A 15100-nucleotide genomic window follows, 5' to 3' on the forward strand; every position below is an offset into this window, starting at 1 on the left:
GCGGCCCCTGGCGGCTGAGGGGGGTGTCCCGTGGGTCCCGGCGGGTGGGCTGAGGTGGTTCGGGTGGTTTCTTTGATTCTGGGCTTCGTTGTGGTCTTCTTTTTTTTACCGTGGGAGGCTGTACTGTCCTCCAGTCTCCTCTGCCTCTCCAGGAGATAAACCAGGACTAGCCGGCAACCGGACCCTCCGTTAATCCATTTACAACCCTGACGCTCATCCCAGAGCCCGCTCCAGGTGCTGCCGCCATCCACGCCGCCGCCGCCACCAGACCCAAGCGCTCTTCACCAGTCCTTAACGCCTGGCTGGTCCCGGCTTATGCAGACTTTGCAGCTGCTATTCAGCTGCTCAACAGCCTCCTCTAAACCACACTGGAAATCGGCTCTAGCATAACCTGCAGCTACTGGAGAAAAAAAAAAAAAAAAGGATAGAAACGTATGACTTATTCACACAAATGTCATACACACGTTTCCAGGTAACCCATTCTCTGGGAACGGTAACCAGGAGAACCAGCAGACACCAGTTTGCCAGCTGTAACTTTTAGCAGCGCTCCAGTCTGAGGCTGCCAACACACTCGGGCAGTTCCTCCTCTGATCGCTTCGTCTGAACAGAACCGCCGAGTCCTGCAAGCTCCTCCTGTGAGAAAGGGCATCTTGCTCTGTTGGCCATCTCCTGCTGCAATCCTCATGGCCTGGCAAAACAAAGTTGCCACGTACCCTCCCTTGCTCAGATGCTCACTTGTCCATCAGCATTTGCTGACTCCTTCAGTAAGAGCAACCCCTGCGGAAACAGCAAGTTTGTTTAACAGTAGTTTCGATTAAAGTCTGCCCACGCAGCTTCTGCGCGCTGAAACCGGCCTCTGAAATCCAGACTGGAAGAGGGTGCAAAGGTAAAGGCAGGAGTGCTATCGTACAGATTTTGAGTTTCGGGCACCAACTAATGAAGACTAAGAACATTTATGCAAACCTCATGCAAATTACCATCAAACTTGAAACCTTATTTACTCTTATTTCAGTTGGGATCCTGACAAAGAGCCAGTAGGCGAAATGGAGACCTCCTACATATCACATGTGAAAGGAAACCAGAAAGGCTTTTTGATAAATGAGTTGTACCAACAGATACAGAACAAGACTGGTATAAAAAGTACAGTTCTCTGCGGTTGTAATTCTGCCAATACCACTAACATACAAGAAAATACATACAATAATTGACTTTTACCACACCAATAAAACAAAAAAAGTATGCTGAACGAGTCACCTTCCCCTAAATCTAGGGCTATATTCCACTTGTAGATGGTGCCGTCAGTGTTGATTGATGTGTCTGAAACGAGTAAGATTTGCAATGCATCAGAAGCAAAGAAAGGACTTCAGTTAAACAGTTTGTTCACTAGCAAACGAACGGCAACAAAACAGTATACAGGCAACTGGAACCTGTATCTCTCTCATGTGCTGCCGAAGAGATGGATTGACTCTAGGGGGGATTAACTTCAGTACATTTTGCAAGGCAGGCTACTGTTCTTCTTAATAAAAAGCAATCCAAAACTATGCCATTTCTGTCACCTAAGCAACGACACTTGCCATGGTAAGTGACCATGTGCATGCCCGGATGCCCTGTTAAACCACAAACCACAGGCTGTATCTCATTTCTGCAAAATCCATTGTATCTCTGCAACTCCACTATAACCTCAGTCCACAATTCTCTTAAGCTAATGCATTTCCTTTTAACCTAAGTTACCTTATTTCAAACTTGTGTTTTCTAAGTATGTCCTTGCATTCAGGAAAGCAAAGAGGACACAAGCTATGCCCTATTGTCCCCTGATACTTTCAGAGAGTGGAGGATGAATGAAATGTCTTAAAATTAGTGAGTCAATATTCAGAAATACCACCACCACCAGCACATCAACATCCTCCAAGCCTAGCAAACAGAAAAGACAGGCCATTACTGTGAATTTCACTGTTTAGTTTCAGGTGTTCACAGTTTCCTGGAGCAAGCACAAATTGAGTCTTCACCTTCACATTATTATACAGTAATTTAGAAATACACAAGCAAACAATATTCTCCTTGTTTGTTCTATTAAGACAGACTTTGCAAAAGCTTGCTAGGTTTTATGGAGATCAAGGTCATGGACAGCATGACTTTTAGGATAAAAAATATGTAGATTATAAGATCATGTAAATTAATACTAATGGGATGTAGTACTTTTTGGGAAACTTTTTTAAGACTGTATTTTTCACATGATAAATTTTAGGACACTGCTTTTTGCAGTAGCAAATGCAAACACGGTGGGAAGACTGACTAAGCATCACTTTGAGGTCTGCAAAATCTACTACCTTCTGAAGAAAATTTTTATGTGTATGTATACACTTCGAAATCCCAAGTCTCCTATTCTACTTCAGTCCTTCAGTCTATCATCTAGTTGCTTATCAGTGAATCATTATTTCAGTAGCACTGCTAGCTTATTCAGGCTCACCTGGCTTTGTTGGTCTTCACAAGTTTAACCCATATACTCCACTTGATGCAAGGACTTAATTTCTTGTTACTCATCCTCACTCAACTTTTCTCTCTCTCAATCTTTCCACTAGCCCAGCAGGAGGAGAATTTGAAGTGATTTTAAATTCATATTCACTGCGGAGTATACATAGATTGCTAACAATTCCATGGCCCACTTTCCTAAAATCTTCTGGAAAGCACAGATTTTGTTACCATAGGGCAGTTGACAGAGCAATCCTAAGTAAGAAAATACAGCTTATGTGAACAGTAGGGGGAGAAAATAGAAAAAAGAAAACCCACCACACCAAACCACCCTCAAAAACCATCACAAAACCAACCAAACAAGAAAAAGATTCTTCTGTCCCAAGATGTCTCAAATTACACTTACTTTGAAAATATAGTTCCTCACTCCATTTACAGATGCATCTATTGAAACACTGTGGGGTACGTTCTGTTCAAAACAGTAAAGTACTTCAAGTTGAATGAATTCCAGAAGCTAGGAAGCTAACAGACAGTATGGCAAAGTTAGTGGGTAGCATCCTGAAGTTACAGTACTAAGCTCTCAACTAAAATACTAGAATATCTTAGTGGAAAAAATACCATTTGAATGTTATTTAAAGAAAAAAACCCCTACAACCTATGCTGCTTGCTTTGTTACTGTCCATCAATCTTTTCTAATGTGGCATCATTATATCCAAAAGTAACTGTTCTCAGGGAATATACTGGTTTCTACTGGAGAAGAAAATTGTCATGAGACCACTCCTGGCAGTCTTATTTTAAAAATCATCTAAAATAGCAATACTGAGAAATCCATTTTCAAGTGACAGATGGGCCTCCAGGGGATAGAGTTGCGGTTCTTTTGAGTTTCAGGGAAAGGATAATCACCACAGCCTTTATAAAGCTCATATGGAATTCACAGCCCAGAAAGTGAGAGAGAACACGGGCTCAAAGCCTGTTGCACAGGGGCTCCCGCAGCCCCACTGGTAGCCAGCGGGGTGGTGGATGTGCTGGAGGATTGCCAGTTGCACTTGCCTGGCAGGGCTCTCTGCGGGTGCCTTGCTCCTTCCATCGTGATCCTCGTAACCAGGGCTCACAAGAGGGCCATTAGAAAGCTGGCATCAGCTGTCTTTTGTAGGTAATTCTTTGAAAGCTTTCCAATTCTCCATCAGGACTGTGGAATTTAAATAGAAATCTCACAAGATTATCAAACAGCTTCCTCTAAAATCACAGTGCTTTTCTCTCGCCTCAGTATGAGTGCCCCTCACTGTGCATTATTTACATGGACAGACCACGTCACAGACGTGAAACTAAACCTAAGGGGTATCAAATATACCTACTTTTAATAATACAATTATAGTTACTATTTTCTATTTAAAACCTTTAAATCTCTGAGTAAGGTCCTTCTGTGGATTCTAGGTTTTGGCTAAAAAGGAAGACAACAATGAGAATGACATATTTTGAAGCACCGATTACCTTTCACACTAATTCAGCTCATGAAAATTACTATTCCTTATCTTAGAAGATACATTTAACCTACCTTTAAAATATTTTGTCGAAAATGTATTTAAAATCTTGCACATAGATAGTGCAAAATGTTCTGCTTACATAGCACATTTCTGTGTTCTTACCACTCGTAAATACAAATACTTTGAGCTGAATGCACTGATGTATTTTGAAAGTGATATTCTTGACAATGAAAAGCATCAGAACCTGACGAAATCTAATTTGTGCAATAATTATTACCTCTCAACTTACAACTGTGCAATTTATAACCTGTCAAGTAAGTGGACTATCAAAGCACTTTATATGTGTACATATATACCTAACTTAGTGCCAATCTATCAATATATTCTCAATTTGACCACATTGCAGTTGAAAAATATGCAAAGATTCTGTCTATAAGGTCTCTGTTTTGTACATTTTAGCAATGTAAATAAGACTTGCAGCCATTAAACATTTATGACTATACTTGCTTCCAAAAAATTGTAAATTTATGGTAATATGGGAAACATGTTGATGCTGTGCATTAGTTTTATTCTATACATAAATGTCACCTTGAGCAAATAAAAAGTCAAGGTAGTATAAATTACTGAAAAAACTACTGTAGTAAATAATTATAGAGCATATTAATAAACAAAACTGTATGAAACATTTTTGAATACTTTGGTCACATATTAGTAAAATTTATTTTAAAAGCAGAAACAAAACTGATACATGTGTCCACACACACAACACACATAACACACATTTCACATGTAAGTATCAACATCTTACATTTCAGTTTCTCAAATTTTGTTACCGCAGCAGTATACAGCTTTATTTTTAATAAAGACTTCCGTTAATTTATTTTAGATAAGTGTTAAAATAAAAGGGTAATACTTTCCTAGAAACTGAAGCTGTAAAAAAAATAAGTCTGCGAAAGTAGAGCATTTAAGCCGAAAACTTTAAGTGGTAACATAGCTAAAGATAATAAGATTGAGATTGCACACAAACTTTTATGCAACCCCCCTCCACTTAATATTGTGTTTGTCTGAAGTGAAAATGCCTAAATCCTGAGAATAATCAAACTGAACCATGTCACACTATTAGAATACAACAAAAGTATTCTCATGCCGACAGTCACATACAAATGGTTTCATCCTTACACTAAACTAGCAAACTTGGAATATTCCTCTCCACCCATTCCAAACTTAATATTCATAAGACGGAGGGTTCCCCCCCCCACTCAAACATACTCTTTAAAAATCTTAATTAATAATTTCATTTTGATTAATGTGGTAGACGTTTATTTGTGCAACTCATTGCCATAAGTGGTATATGGCAAAAATTTCTAATGTCAAAGTGCCGAATATATACATTGCATTTTTTTAACATTTACTAAAATCATTTGGTAATACCATGTTATGGAAGACTGAGAGCGTAAAAGAAAATAATCAAGTACTGCTACTTCAAAAAAACTTTGAATGGGGGTTTCATCCTTGCTGTAACTAAATGGCATAATGATATACCTTTACACAATATTTCAATGGTTGTCTCCAATGTAAGAGGAAAAACATTTAAATAAGAATATAACCAATTGTAACAGTTGTTGTTTATGTATCACTTGCATGTGATTTTTTAAATGTAAAATTAACACATTACATGGAAGCATTATATAAGTCCTTAAAAATCTGTGGTTTCTTTAGTTTTCAAGATGGTGTTTTAGTATTATCGAGATTAAAAACTGCTGGAGCTTATCTGCATACTGGTTGATTCGGTTTTCCATTAAAACTGATGACTGAATTAGTGCAAAACTTTTACTATGTGCAATTTTCTTGTATGTTGTAGCAGACAATACAATATTCAGCTCTATTTTTTCAACTGAATTTATTACCTATGCCGAACTCAGTTAACAAAACAAAGAAAACAACATGTAAGAAAACATTCAGACAATCAAATATAATTAATTTTGTATAAAATGTCTTTAACTTTCCTTTCTACACCCCCCCCCCTTTGGGTTGTCAGAAATATGAAATATGCATCTGGTAATGTAATCCCTAATAAGAGATATTGCTACTGTAAGAGAAATGTAAGAGTCAAACATATCTATTTGTATGTATTTGACTATCAGCTTTCTAATACTTTTTAGGTATTTTATTGGTAGTAAGTATGAATGTCCACTCAAACTTTCAAATAATTTTATAAAAAGTTAGAAAAATATACTCAATATTTGTTGCATAACCTTCCTATAGTCACCCTATCATACATGAATCTTACAAAATGCATTAGAATCACTTATTAGCTGCAAGAATACCAACGACTGCACAGCACGTGGAGAAAGGTCTTGGTGAGAATGTACAATCCGGTATTATGTGATCTTGAAGGTATTTTTCTTCAGGTTTACAGCTATGTATTTTCACAAGTAAATCCAATAAATACTCAATACCATGTTCACATGAGCATCCATGGACACATAGACCTTCCTTGATTTCATGCTAAATCCTGAAGAAGAGCTGGTGATGTGAAAAGTAAATGATAAAGTCTGATCAACTAAGTACAATAGAATGAACTCCATGTTTAATTGTCACCAAGTTATTTTGCAACAAGCTGATAGAGGGTCATTTTAAAAATTTTTCTTCAAGGGCAAAAAATGTTTCTGTTATAATTTTTTGATTTTGTTTTTTAAATGGTATTTGTGATCCAGTTAAGCAATGACATCATGGGTCTCACTGTTGGGTCTTTGGCGTATAGTCAGCGGGGGCAGAGGCTTTCCATAGAAATCTGTATAAGAAATACCAGAGAAGAAAAACACATTAATCTGTCATTTACCATCTCCCTTGCTTAAAGGATTTTTAAATAAGGTAAATTCTTGCTTCCTTAATGAAAGCTAGGTAGCCCACAAGTTTAGAGCTAATTCCTACAAGCAACTTTCAGACAGTGCTAATCAGTGTCTGGAGGTGTATTGGCCAAAACAGATTTTAATTACGTTTTGTTATACATGCATCAGCATTTGCAAGATTAAGCCCAAAGGTGATCTGTAAACATCCCTAAAAAGAGGAAATGAGACATCCAAAGTGTGCAATTAACAAATGAAAAAATGAAGTATCAAAATCTGAATGTTGCTGTAGTCAAGTGTGTATTGCAATAGTTTGCTATGCAGTATCCAAAATTTTGGGACCATCTATGCACGGCATCTATGTTGAAAGCCATACTAACTTCCTAAAAGAACTATATTAAGAATTTTTAGATAAAAGTGCAACATTTCCTTTTGGCAGTAACGGAGTTTAAAGTAGTAAAGACAAAATTAAGTACACCAGCAGAGACTAACAAGTATTCTCAAACATTTGTAATTGATATAAAAGAAAAAAAACCATGTAGACTGGTACATGCAAAGAATTTCACAAGCAAAATAATGTCATGAAAGATGGTAAGAGGAAACAGGTAGAAATCAAGAAAAAATAAAAGCAGCTTTTTGAAGCATTCAGATCTCAGTTTTGCTTCTACAGACAACCAGGATCCTTCCCAACAAAGCCTTGATAGCCTGCCAACACAAAATTCAGCTTTAATCATAATTTTCCAAGAAAAATGTATTCCACTTGTTCTACATATGCAACAACTTGTGTTAAAATTGCATTCCTGAGCTAAAATTAATAAAAGCAAGCAAGCTGGATAACATTAAGAATATTTGTACCAGCCTGTAGGATCAAGGTTTTCGTTATCCTCACATTTAATCAGTCAAATAACAACACTTTTATATTATTGTTGTAAATTTTTTTATTTTAATAGAGCTAATTCAGTGTTACAGCAGCATGTGAAAAGCAACAAAACTGCAATAAATGATTATAGGGTAAATGGAAACCTGTACAATGGATATTTTTATTAGTTTCTTGAGGTCTGGCAGATGACTTTAGGATTGGCAGACAATTTTACTTCCTATAATGAGAGAGATTTATCATTCTTGCAAATGTGTCCTCCAGTGACAATAAATAGACACTCATTACCTAGTGTTGTGCTAGAATCATTAGCATGACTGGAAAAATTGCAGTTTTTAGTGAAAATAAATGTATAATTAAAGATTTATATAATTGACTCTACTGCCTGTTAACTCTGCCTAAACATCCAACATAATGTTCCCTGCTAAGAATGGGACAAAAATGACTCAATATGTATACTAAATAGCTTGCTTACCAACATTTAAATTTTTCAGTTTGCACATTAAATCATTAAGACAGATTTATGTCTCTGAGAACACCTAGCATTAAAAACCAGACCTTTGGAGGTTGTTTAAACCTCGCAATACACTAATTTTATATATTTCAGCAGCAAGGTCTACCACATATCTGTGACACTTCCAAAAAAATTATTTTTAAGACAAAACCAAATGAATAACTGCTATCCTAACTGACAAAGACCTGTAGTAGAATGCATGGGAATACTGAGAAGCACCTGTTCCTGTGTTTTTTCCAGGGACTAGCAGAAATGAACACTACAAAAAGTCATACCTGTTTTGAATCTTAAGGGGATTGACTTACATTGAGGAGCTATCAAATGTTTCATTGATACACTCTTGGACATAGAATTTGAGAGTACTCCTGACAATAACCTCTATGTATAACCAGGCTCCTTAAACTTTTAAAAGCAGACTGTTAAATACTTTTTTCTTTCCTTGCTCTTATGGACACTAACAGTTTTACCTAGAGTCCTGACAAAAGCATCTCCTGGGCATCCTACTGGAATTGAGGTTTTTCACTCTGATCTACGTGAAGGTAGGTGCTCATTTGCCCCACATACAAAGACATTTGAGCCACTTGGCCAATAACAATTTGTCAAAACAAATTGTTCAATAGAAAGCAGTATTGTTATAGAAAACAGTGCACTTCAGAGAATCAAAAAAAACCCCACAGAAAAGAAAGCCTTAGTAAAGTCCCAGCTAAAGGAAATAAATAAAAAAAGTACTTTAAGCTTTCACTGCAAATTGTACCTTCAAGCCATTTAATATCAATTAATCATGAAACCAATATGGAAAGTAGGCCTTTTTATTTCACATAAGTTGAATGCCTGAAAAACTTTTAAAACCACCTTTGCAGTGGATTTTGGGCAAAGCTGGGGGGTGAAAAAAAAAAACAAAACCAAACTGGATTTATTTTTCTGCTGAAGGGACAGCCAAAAAGAAGTTGGTTTTCAGAAAGACACAATTCAGGGGATATTCTAAAAAATTGATCAAAGTTAGGCTCCACTGGTCTTAGGAAAACTCGAGTGAGTTTCCAAGCAGGAGCAGGTTCTCCATCTGCAAAATATATAAAAACTCATTGAGAAACACTGTTGCGTGACAGAAAACGGGCAAGGACAGATGGCAAGCTAAATTTGGTGCAAGATGGACTTGGTAGTGTTAGGTTAACGGTTGAACTCAATGATTTTAAGGGTCTTTTCCAGCCTACATGATTCTATGGCTCTCAAATGGTCTGAGTAAAAAAACAACTGCTTTAAGCAAAGTAATTAATTAATGCTCTTTGATATCAGGACGTAACTAAAGGTTTGACAATGCTGGACCATGCGTTTGAAGATCTTTTTTCATTTACAAACAGTGCTTTCCTGACAGATGTTTTCTTGCTTTCTCAGGGTTTTCTGTATCTGTGTGAATCTTGTGAGTGTCTCAAAATTCCTGAAAAAAACAAATCTCAGCAAAGAGCAGGCAATGTCTTGAGTTCAGCTGCAAAGTTCTGAGCACTCCAAGTTTCCTCTGATCTCAACGGTTTCACCTCTGGTCAAGAGATCATTCCCTTACCAACATCTTTTCCATTGTTAGATTCCAAAATACTTTCATTATTATCCTTATTTTACAAATGGACTAAATTAACATAGATCTCAGGTTACTAACTTACACACCTGTGAGTAGGGAACCTAGCTTAACCTTTTTTTTTTCTCTTTGTCCCACCCATGCTCTTGCTACAAAATGCAACACCTCCCTTAGGCACAGATAAAAATTGAGTACCACCTCTTCCCTTTCTTCCCCTCCCTACCTCTTCATCTGGCTTTTCTTTCTTGCCGCCTTCTCTCTATATGCCTTTAAAAAAAAAGAGCAAGATGGTTTTATGATTAAGACTACAAATTACATTTTATGCACATGAATTATGCTCCTGTAAAGAATAAATATCTAGGTTTTAGAGATTTTAATTGCCCTTCAGGCATCTTTTGATTCTTTGGCAGAGAAGCTTCATGTTCTGTTCCTTCAGAACTTCAGCAGGTATGTCCACATGGTGCTGTACTACATGATAGTAGTACAATCAGTTCAAGTCAGGGTTAAGCTCAAGGATCACTACAGCCACACTGAGCTCCTTTCTCTAGAAGTTCCTCAATTAATGTTCTCTTTGTTCAATTTGTATAAGTGTTGCCATTGCTTTAGTTTGGTTATTATCCTCTCATATTACTCCAGATGTCTCCATATTCACTTCGCTTTTCAAAATTTAAAAAACAAAAATGTAAGAAAAATAAAGACATTATCATCTAAAACTGAGAAAAAGCTGCAATATGAGCATATGAAAAACATGAAAATCTTCCATAGTCTTCCAAAAATAGAAAATAGTCATTATTCAAGAGAGAAATCAAGAATCTGCCTACTACACCTTGACATATCCAGTTATTAAACTTACTTTTCCTATCAGTTTGTGAACTTGCAGGGACACCGGCTCTTCAGGTAAAGCAGCAGATCCCAAGCTTTATCACTGACACCTCTCCTTGCAGACCAATAACCTAGTTTTCAGTTGGAAGTCTCACTACTTCTGCAATCAAATTTATGTTGGAGCTTTTCATCATAGCTGGGATTGCAGTCTCTCATTTGGAGTTGCTAACGTAATGCACTTAATTCAGAGGTGCCCACATGTCTTTAGCTTTCCTTCTCACAAGAAAACACCCCCAAATCAATGACAAAAGTCTTAGCAGACTATGCTTTTAAAACCATATGGAAACAGTAGCAGTGGGTAGAAGAAATTGTAGACTATCTCAAGAGGCGACACAAGCAGTCAGCTTACACACAGCAAGTTCATCGGGATGTGGGCTATCGTTCACAGAACTACAGAAATACCTGGGGCCCATTTGGGCTCAGTATTGTGAAGCGATTACCACTTGCAGATCAGATCATAAGATCAGTGTGGAAACAAACAGGCAGCTTAGTGCAGAACCAGCCTGGATGTGGAGAAGCCACTATGGATGGCAAATTAATAAGCCCTGATGGATCAATGCAGTCCTGCTTAGGTCTTTCTGCAGTGTCCTCTCTGCTGAGTACCTCAGACTTCTTCCAGTAGCCAGGTAACCCAACTCCCGTCCCCACTGCATCAGATAATGATGAACTGTCTACATATGGACAATGGAAATATACTTTGAAATTTTAACTTTGAATGCAGCGTGTGTTTGGACTCTTAAAGTAACTGGTCCCGATACTTTTTGTTATATGGCACTTTATAATATTTAGGTGCATGCTGCTGTGCAAATAACTTCAGATCAATTAATAGCTTCTGATATCCTATGCCACTTTAAACTTTATAAGGGAATCTGAGAGAACTTATTCTTTTTAGTAAAAAAAGAAATAAGACTTGAAAAATCAAAAAGATGCTTTCTACTAAGCAAAAGTGTTAGCTTTTTGTCAGTGAAAATTGGCATTAAGAAATTAAAAAAAGATGAAGAATGAAATGAATGTAGAAGTGAATGAACAATGGAGAATGCTTTAAAAAAAGTACAAAACCCAAAATATTTTCAATTACCAGCATGATGTGTTTCACCAAGAGGCTCAAGTTTTCGAAGTCTATTAAATTTGGGAGTTCCCCAGCCAACTAAAGGAAAACAAAGACAGTCAAAACACGCCACGACTGCACTTGATTCTGATGAAAGGTATGGAAACCAGTTATTTTGGGAAGTAATCAAAGCATTTAGAAATGCCGAAACTATGTAATATATTGTACATATGGTGAATAATGATGAAATACTTTAAAAATAGACTGATTTACTGTTAAAAATATTGATATTTTTAATCACTTTTTCATCAATGAATAGTCAAGTTTCTGACTCTTTTTTCTGTGAAAATAACAACATCCTCCCCCACGGACTAGATCAAATCAATACTGCTGAAAGTTCATATCATGCAGTGGGGAACTGCATCAAAGATTTCCTAGAGAGTAAGGTTTAGTAGCATATCTCTGTATGAAGACCTTTCCAGTTTCAACATTCACAAATGAATATTTTAAAGAATTATTAACCACAAATTGAGACATCGATTATTGTTTGTTAGTACACTTACCTGGTGGAAGAGCTGGTGGTGGTGTAGGATTTTTGGTAACAGTGTCCTCTGTATTAACAGGTTCTACTCTGTGGCCCCTTTTTAATTTTGGTTTTTTATTTTTTTTCTTACTGTTATCTATACCAAACAGAAAGAAAGCATTACATATCCTACAGTTATATTCAGAGAATATCTTAGATCATCTAATACAATTGTTGGGGTGAGATACATCAGCGTTTTCAGTACAAACTTATAGACAAAATGATGTGAAATGTAAAATTCACACAACATTTTCATATAGAAAATAAACTGTAAGCATAAAATATAAGTAAACTCAATATTTTAATAAAGAAATTCAACTTAGCTTGGTACTGATGGAAAGTGGACCACATATTTGATTATGATAAAAATGAACCTAGTTTCAGCTACAGTATCAGTCACACTAACACACACACACTTTTTCAAAGCAGATTTTCTAATACAATAATCTAATGGTGCATTTTTATGTTTCCAATAGATTGACATGTGGTATCATGAAAAATAATACAGACAGAGGGAAAAACTATGTGAAATGACACATTAAAAGGAAGCAGTTTTACCTGAGTCAAGGCATTCTGTGACTTGCTGCTCATTCTCTTCTTCATGCTGCAAAAGCTGTGTAGTTGTAGAATTGCATGTTTCTAGTCTACTATCATTTGTGTTTTGGCTGCTGCTACTTGATAAGTGCTGGGCATCCTTTTGTTCCTGTTCTGTTTGCGATTTAGGGACAATCGTAGCCTTTTCAGTCTCCAACCTTTGCCGCTTCTTTTCCTTTTCAATTTGTTTTTCATTCTAACAAAAAGTAAAAGAATTTTTCTTTTTTTTTACAAATTCTAATGCTGTATACTGACTAATAAGACAGGAAGGTTATTTTTAAAATGAAAATATTCCTAAAATATTTTTCTGTCCCACATCTAGCATAGAAAATATTTTTAAATAGGTGAAAAAATTAAATTTCAAATATCCTGTCCAGAGGAAGTGTGTGTGTGTGGGAAGATTAACAGCAAAAGAAACGACCTTGAGGTTTATAGCCTGTTTTCTTGCTTTCTTTTTGGTTATATGACAAAATGAATGCTAGCTATACAAATCACCATCAACAGTCCTGAGCAAAAGGTTAGATAACTCCTAATTTCTTCCTCTTCAATTATCTTTTTTTTTTCCAATGTTTTATTTAAAACATAATACACATGCACAGAGCTTAAGTATCCCGAAAGTGCTACCATGATTTGGACAAATACCAGTTGTGTCATACAGACTCAATGATAGGCTGTTTCACAGGTTCTGTATCACTAAATCACCATCTTTGCAATACTCGCAGCTATGCCCTTCTCTTCTTTACTCTGCATGTTATTATAAAGTGTATTATTGTGCATGTAGCTGACTTTACAAGATATATGGACATGGGTGCTTTTCTCCTGGAGAGAAGCAAACGTTTGAATTACTGGAAAAGTCTCTGAGAGTTTATGTGTTTCTTGAGATTATGTTATCTCAAGCCAACTGAATAAAAAGATACAGTACAATAAATAAGAACAACCTGAACTCAGAAACAAAGGTTAAGGAAACTTTATATATTAATATGCTTTCCATATTTCAAAGCTAAGGAAGCTTCTCAATTGTCCCAGTTTTCAAGAGAAAACAGGTTATGCTCAGAAATATAAATAGCTGAATTAGGGAGATTTTATATGACTCACTACATCACTAAAACACTTTACAAGAAACTAATAGACCTTGAATATTTTCCACGCCTGAATATCCAATAGTTTAATTAGGAAATGTGTTCAGCCATCTGTTTACAATACCTTTATTTTACTGTGTTGTCACGGTTTAAGCCCAGCCAGTAACTAGGCACCACACAGCTGCTCGCTCACTCCTCCCACCCCAGCAGGATGGGGGACAGAATCAGGAGAAAAAAAAACCCCAAACCTTATGGGTTGACATAAGAATGATTTAATAACTAAAGTAAAATAAAACGTAATAATAATAACAACAATAAAAACAATAATAACAATAATATAATAATATAACATCTAAAAAAAGAAAAAAAAAGAAAAACAAAAAAAAAGAAAAGACAAATTATGCACAATGCAATTGCTCACCACCTGCTGACTGATGCCCGAGCAGTGATCCAACCCTCCTGACCAACTCCCCCCAGTTTATATACTGAGCATGATGTTCTATGGTATGGAATATCCCTTTGGCTAGTTCGGGTCAGCTATCCTGGCCATGCTCCCTCCTAGCTTCTTGTACACCTGCTTGCTGGCAGAGCATGGGAAACAGAAAAATCCTTAACTTAGGGTGAGTGCTACTGAGTAACAACCGAAACATTAGTGTGTTATCAACATTATTCTCACACTAAATCCAAAACACACTGTACCAGCTACTAAGAAGAAAAGTAACTCTATCCCAGCTGAAACCAGGACATGTGTCTACAAAACTTTTTGTCCCCACATCAATAATAGGGGATTTTCTTAACATGAAAGCACTGATTCAATGCACACAAAACAAGACGGCCAAGATTAAAAAAAAAAAAAAATAGTTCTGTGCATACAGACTTACAACAATTCTTTTAAATAAACCATTTTTCTCATTACCTCTCAGACATTTGTTAGTGGTAGGTCTAAAACGATCCAGATTTCCACATATTCTCATACCTCAGAGATTACAGCAGATATAGGTTGGAAGGGGTTTTCAGAGTTCCCAGGCTCCGGGTCTTCTTCATCAGGTACACTTCTTCCTTCTTCTCTTTCTCTTTGTTGTTGGGTTTACGTTGTTGTTGTTTTAGTGTTTTGGGATTGGTTTGGGGTTTTTTTTGGGGGGGTGGGAGTG

The 15100-nt window shown here is 36.5% G+C and overlaps 1 protein-coding gene across 8 annotated transcripts in view; it reads right to left on the reverse strand.

Moving 5' to 3' along the window:
* Positions 1 to 5204: 5204 nt before the first annotated feature.
* The window catches only part of ARL13B (ARF like GTPase 13B), a 51451-nt gene continuing 41555 nt past the window's right edge, over positions 5205 to 15100 (reverse strand). For 2 of the 8 annotated variants that reach the window (XM_069785505.1, XM_069785507.1), the window contains exons 7-11: positions 14926 to 15022; positions 12835 to 13066; positions 12257 to 12373; positions 11724 to 11792; positions 5205 to 6747 (exon numbers count right to left, since the gene is read on the reverse strand). In XM_069785505.1, the coding sequence (XP_069641606.1) occupies positions 6671 to 6747; positions 11724 to 11792; positions 12257 to 12373; positions 12835 to 13066; positions 14926 to 15022 (592 nt within the window). In that variant the 3' untranslated portion in view covers positions 5205 to 6670. Of the gene's footprint in view, positions 6748 to 8660; positions 9254 to 9986; positions 10031 to 11723; positions 11793 to 12256; positions 12374 to 12834; positions 13067 to 14925; positions 15023 to 15100 lie in introns of all 8 variants that reach the window. The other 6 variants (XM_069785509.1, XM_069785511.1, XR_011325076.1 and 3 more) reach the window with 5 other exon arrangements.

Source organism: Haliaeetus albicilla, chromosome 6, assembly GCF_947461875.1.
Source record: "Haliaeetus albicilla chromosome 6, bHalAlb1.1, whole genome shotgun sequence".
Taxonomy (NCBI): Eukaryota; Metazoa; Chordata; class Aves; order Accipitriformes; family Accipitridae; genus Haliaeetus; species Haliaeetus albicilla.